This window comes from Penaeus chinensis, chromosome 24 (genome assembly GCF_019202785.1).
Source record: "Penaeus chinensis breed Huanghai No. 1 chromosome 24, ASM1920278v2, whole genome shotgun sequence".
Taxonomy (NCBI): Eukaryota; Metazoa; Arthropoda; class Malacostraca; order Decapoda; family Penaeidae; genus Penaeus; species Penaeus chinensis.
Genome location: NC_061842.1, coordinates 28697405 through 28702243, shown reverse-complemented (window position 1 = coordinate 28702243; position 4839 = coordinate 28697405). Strand labels below are relative to the sequence as shown.

The 4839-nt window shown below is 37.1% G+C and overlaps 1 protein-coding gene across 3 annotated transcripts in view; it reads left to right on the top strand.

Moving 5' to 3' along the window:
- LOC125038230 (carbohydrate sulfotransferase 11-like) overlaps positions 1-3886 on the top strand; it is a 36769-nt gene extending 32883 nt beyond the window's left edge. For all 3 annotated transcript variants that reach the window (XM_047631654.1, XM_047631655.1, XM_047631656.1), the window contains exon 8: positions 2957-3886. In XM_047631654.1, coding sequence (XP_047487610.1) covers positions 2957-3049 — 93 coding nt within the window. In that variant the 3' untranslated portion in view covers positions 3050-3886. The remainder of the gene's footprint in view (positions 1-2956) is intronic.
- Positions 3887-4839: the final 953 nt, after the last annotated feature.

Genomic DNA, 4839 nt, shown 5'->3' with positions numbered 1-4839 from the left:
AAGGTCGATTGACGCGTCAATTTTCCTCTCTTTTCTTATATTCTGTGTCATCTATTTGTATAAAAAACGCAAAAAGAGAAAGGGATTTGCGAACACACCTGTCTCAAGTATTACGTTGCTCATTCAATAAGGCAACGTAAGAAGATAAAAAAGAGGAACTGAAAAGGAAGAAGACAGACGAAAAAAAAAAAAAAAAAAATCTTTGGATCATCTTGCACTTGTCATTGGTTTTGTGGGTGGGGGGAATTCCGTTTTCTATAAACTGGCCGGAGGAGTTGGTTCTAGGCGTAACTAAAGAAATTGAAGGTTAAGAAACGTGTTCATCCTTTCCTGGGGGTAGGTTGTTATGCATGATCATTTCAGTATTGTGTGACTTGTCATCTTGTTGATTTTCTTAAGTTATCGTCTATATTTTCCTTTTTTTCTTACAAGGAATCTCGTTGAATTATGCTGGCTTTCTATATATTCCGGTTTCTGGTTCGCCTACAATTATCTCGGCCAGGAAGCTGTGGCGTCTTACTTACAATTACTGAATCTTTGTTGCGAAATTCAGATAGATTTCTCTAACCTAAGCGTTCTACATTTTTCCTTTTTTTTTTTTTTTCAAAGACCTCGCCGCTTTAGAATCGAAAGTTGACCGTCACTCTCCTAAGCAATGCAATTTCAAAACTGGAAGAGAACTAAACCAGCTATTGTCAGTCAGATTTTTTTTTTTTTTTTTTTTTTTTTTTTTTTTTTTTTTTAAGGAGGGGGTCTTGTGAAGGAAAGAGGTGAATGGGGAGAGAGATGGGGAAGAAGGAAGGAAGTGAGGACATAGTAAAAATGGGGTGAAGGAGAACCGAAGGAAAAGAAGGAGGGGTTGGGAGAGGTAAGGGGAGAGAAAGAGGGAAGGGAGGAGGGAAGAGGGAGGGGAGAATAAAGAAGAAGAAAGGGAAAGACGGAGGGAAAAAAGAGGAAGAGAAAAGGGAAAGAGAGACGGGAGAGCGGGAGAGAGAGAGGAGAAGGAAAGAGGAAAGGGAAGGAGGAAAGGGAGAGAAAGGAGAGGGAGAGAGGGATAGCAAGGAGAGGGAGATGGGCAGCGAGAGAAGGAAGGAGGAAGAGACGGAAGCAAGGAAACATTGCATTGGGCGTGACGTCACTCTCTTCTGTTGACTCTATCTATTTATTTGTCCATTTATCTACCTATCTATCTGTCTGTCTACCTGTCTATCTCTCTATGTATCTGTCTGTTTGTCTATCTACCTATCTATTTATACACAGATTGCTAAGGTCTTAACAGCGAATACCTTATGGGATTTAAATGTTAAGATATTTAAAACGTTTCAAGAACTATAAAGAAATTATGTCAATAACTATTATATTAAAAAAATAGTATAAAAGGTCACCTAGCTCACGACCGCAAAGACTGGGCTTTTATGGCTATTAGTAATAATTGCTTGTAGAGGAAAGTATATATTGCTTCTGACCTAAATGGGTGGTTTGCAGTCATCTTAGTTTTAATCTTAGAACGAGAGAAGAGAAACTGAGTGTTTATCATTTCTTCATTAAATTCGTAATGTCATTTTCGCACACGCACGCACGCACGCACGCTGCAACCACACACCACAGCCACCACATAAAAATAACTAATATAAACGAAGATTCTTTTTCTCGACATCGGTGACTATAACCCTAATAGTCACATTTGTTAAGATAGTTTTATGTAACAATATGGATAAGAATGGGTGTGTAAGGAACAAGGAAAAGGATAAGTATATAAGGATAAGGATATATATGTAAGGATAAGGATAGCTGTACGGAAGGATATGAATGAATGTGTAAAGTATAATCCAGCAATGAGAAGGATGATGCGCGCGTACGTGTCGTGTGTGTATGTGTGTGTGTGTGTGTGTGTGTGTGTGTGTGTGTGTGTGTGTGTGTGTGTGTGTGTGTGTGTGTGTGTGTGTGCGTGCGTGCGTGTACGTGTCGCATCTGCCAAGGAAGCGGAGAAACGGCGAGACAGACAGGGAGACAAAGAAGGGATGCGCCCCAGACCAAGCGGATGCTCAGTCATGGCCTAGAATGTCAGTCGAGGGTCGTCCGTTGCCCAAGCCAGGCTGCTTGCGATCACGTCCCGCCCCAGGATGCGGGTCGTTGACGGACGCCGGCGAGACGCGGTGGTCGAGATAAGAGTGGGGATTGGTGTCAGTCCTTTTATGAATTTTATTATTATGTGGGTGGTTAGGTACGCACGCACGAACGAACACAGACACACACATACACACACGCACACACACACACACACACACACACACACACACACACACACACTTTACTATCTCTTTATATGAGCATATATATAATACAAATTAAGAGATTCAATATTAAACACAGAATATAGGGGAAACATTAAGTCCAAATGATCACGTGGACGAAGATAAGTAAAAGATCGTTACAGAAGAAAAGAAGACAGATACGGAGATAAGGATAGAGATAAAAGGCTTCCAAAGAGGAATTAGAAAACAAGGATTAAAACAATGGAATAATAAGGGAAGGGGAAAGTGAGATTGAAATATTGTTTGGACACGAAAGTTGAAACTAAAAAAGAGGCGATGGGGATGTCAGAAAGTTCAGTTTTCAAAAATGATTGAAATCAATAAATGTTGCATGTGCCAAAATAATTTAACGCTCACACACACACACACACACTCATATATGTGTGTGTGCGTGCGTGCGTGTGTGTGCGTGTGTGTGTGTGTGTGTGTGTGTGTGTATGTATGTGTGTGTGTGTGTGTGTGTGTGTGTGTGTGTGTGTGTGTGTGTGTGTGTGTGTGTGTGTGTGTGTTTGTTTGTGTGTGTGTGTTCACTAAGACATATAAATTACACTTTCACTTGTATTAATACCTTTCATTGTCTACTTATTTATCGTGTAAAAACACTATCAACTAACGATTTAATTATCATTCTCTATCAACAGATCGATCAGCTGTTCGAGAAATACCGACTAGATTTCGAACTATTCGGATACGACTACGATGCCTACCGACAGATGGCTCTGGACAATATCTGAGCCTACACGTCATTTGGAAAGTTTATATTAATTTATTTATATATTTTCGTAACGTGTAGGGTCACTGTGATTCATATATGTACTGGATCAGTATTCGCTCGCTGTTTGATTAATATTTAAAATGCATTATATCTAGATAGATTATCTGATAATTTATGGGATAAGATATGATTTCAAAAATCAAAACAACAATTGACATTTGCCTGTTAATAACTCTCACTCACACGTAGCCATCTTCAACACACAAAGCAAAAACAGAGATTACTTTTTTTTTTGCTCTTCTTCTTCACTCTCACCATATGAGGGCTTCTCTCTCTTTGCCGACTAGCCATGGGTGATCTTACAATACTAGTGTTACATACTTTCTCTCAAGTGCCATGTAATACAGGGCATTTGTTAACCACCGTTTACAGACCTTAATTACCGAGTCTGCATGTACCATTGGCAATCTGTTCTTCATTCATATTATTAAGCATCTGTCTACTTTCACTAGGGTATTTACCCGTCTCTTTCACTTTCCTATGTCTTCTTGGATCACCTAACATCTCTCTACCTGCATTGCATATCCTTCTTGTTATGGTCATGACAGAAAGGCAACACGCATCACGATTCACTATTTACTATTTGTGTCACTATATTATTTACAATTTCAGAGGATGTTTTGTAAACACTCTCGTTCTAATGGTTTGCTGTTAAACATTTCCCTCCTTACTCCACATGGTAACAATCCAATATTTACTTTATCCCAAGATAATATATACATTATATATTCACATGATACTATATATTTATGTATATATATTATGTATACATGATAATATATATATATACACACATACGCACACATATACATACGTATATATACATATATATATATTATTATTATGTTATTATTATTATTATATATAAATTATCATCATTATTATTATCACACACACACACACACACACACACACACACACACACACACACACACACACACACACACACACACACACACACATATATATACACATTCATATATATATGTAAGTACAGTATATATGTACGTAAATGACACATAGACATACGTTGTAAAATTGTAACAGGCATTAAAATTGCTGCATGTACAGCTGTTACCAACATTGCTATGGATTATGTATAGTGTAAGAAAGCTGCTCAAGTATTTCTATTATAATTTTGAAGGGAGATGAATAAAGACTACAAAAAACTATGAACATATATTTATTAAATAAAGATTCTAACCTTGATCATGACTTTTGTGTCCTATGAATTATGTTCAGGAACTTAACATTTACTTCTGAATAGCCAACATAGGTAAGATCCTAATTAGAATCGATTTTTTCTTTGAATGAAAAGGTGGACACAATGTTTTGCTTACTCACGGTGACAAAGGCATACGCATAAAGTACATCAATACTACAGATTCATTCACAACGAGACACATAGTGAGTATGTTTCTTCGTTCATTATTTATTCCTTGAAAGTATATAATGGTTTATTTCCTAACAGTAAATATTATACATTATACATTCTCTCTTCTTGAAGTATATAATGGTTTATTTCCTAACAGTAAATATTATACATTATACATTCTCTCTCTCTCTCTCTCTCTCTCTCTCTCTCTCTCTCTCTCTCTCTCTCTCTCTCTCTATATATATATATATATATATATATATATATTATCTCCTGAGTGTCTATATCATTCTGCTTTTACTAAATCAATCTAAACACATATACGTATGCGATAGACCAACACCAACGACAATAGGAATATAAGTAATAGCCAA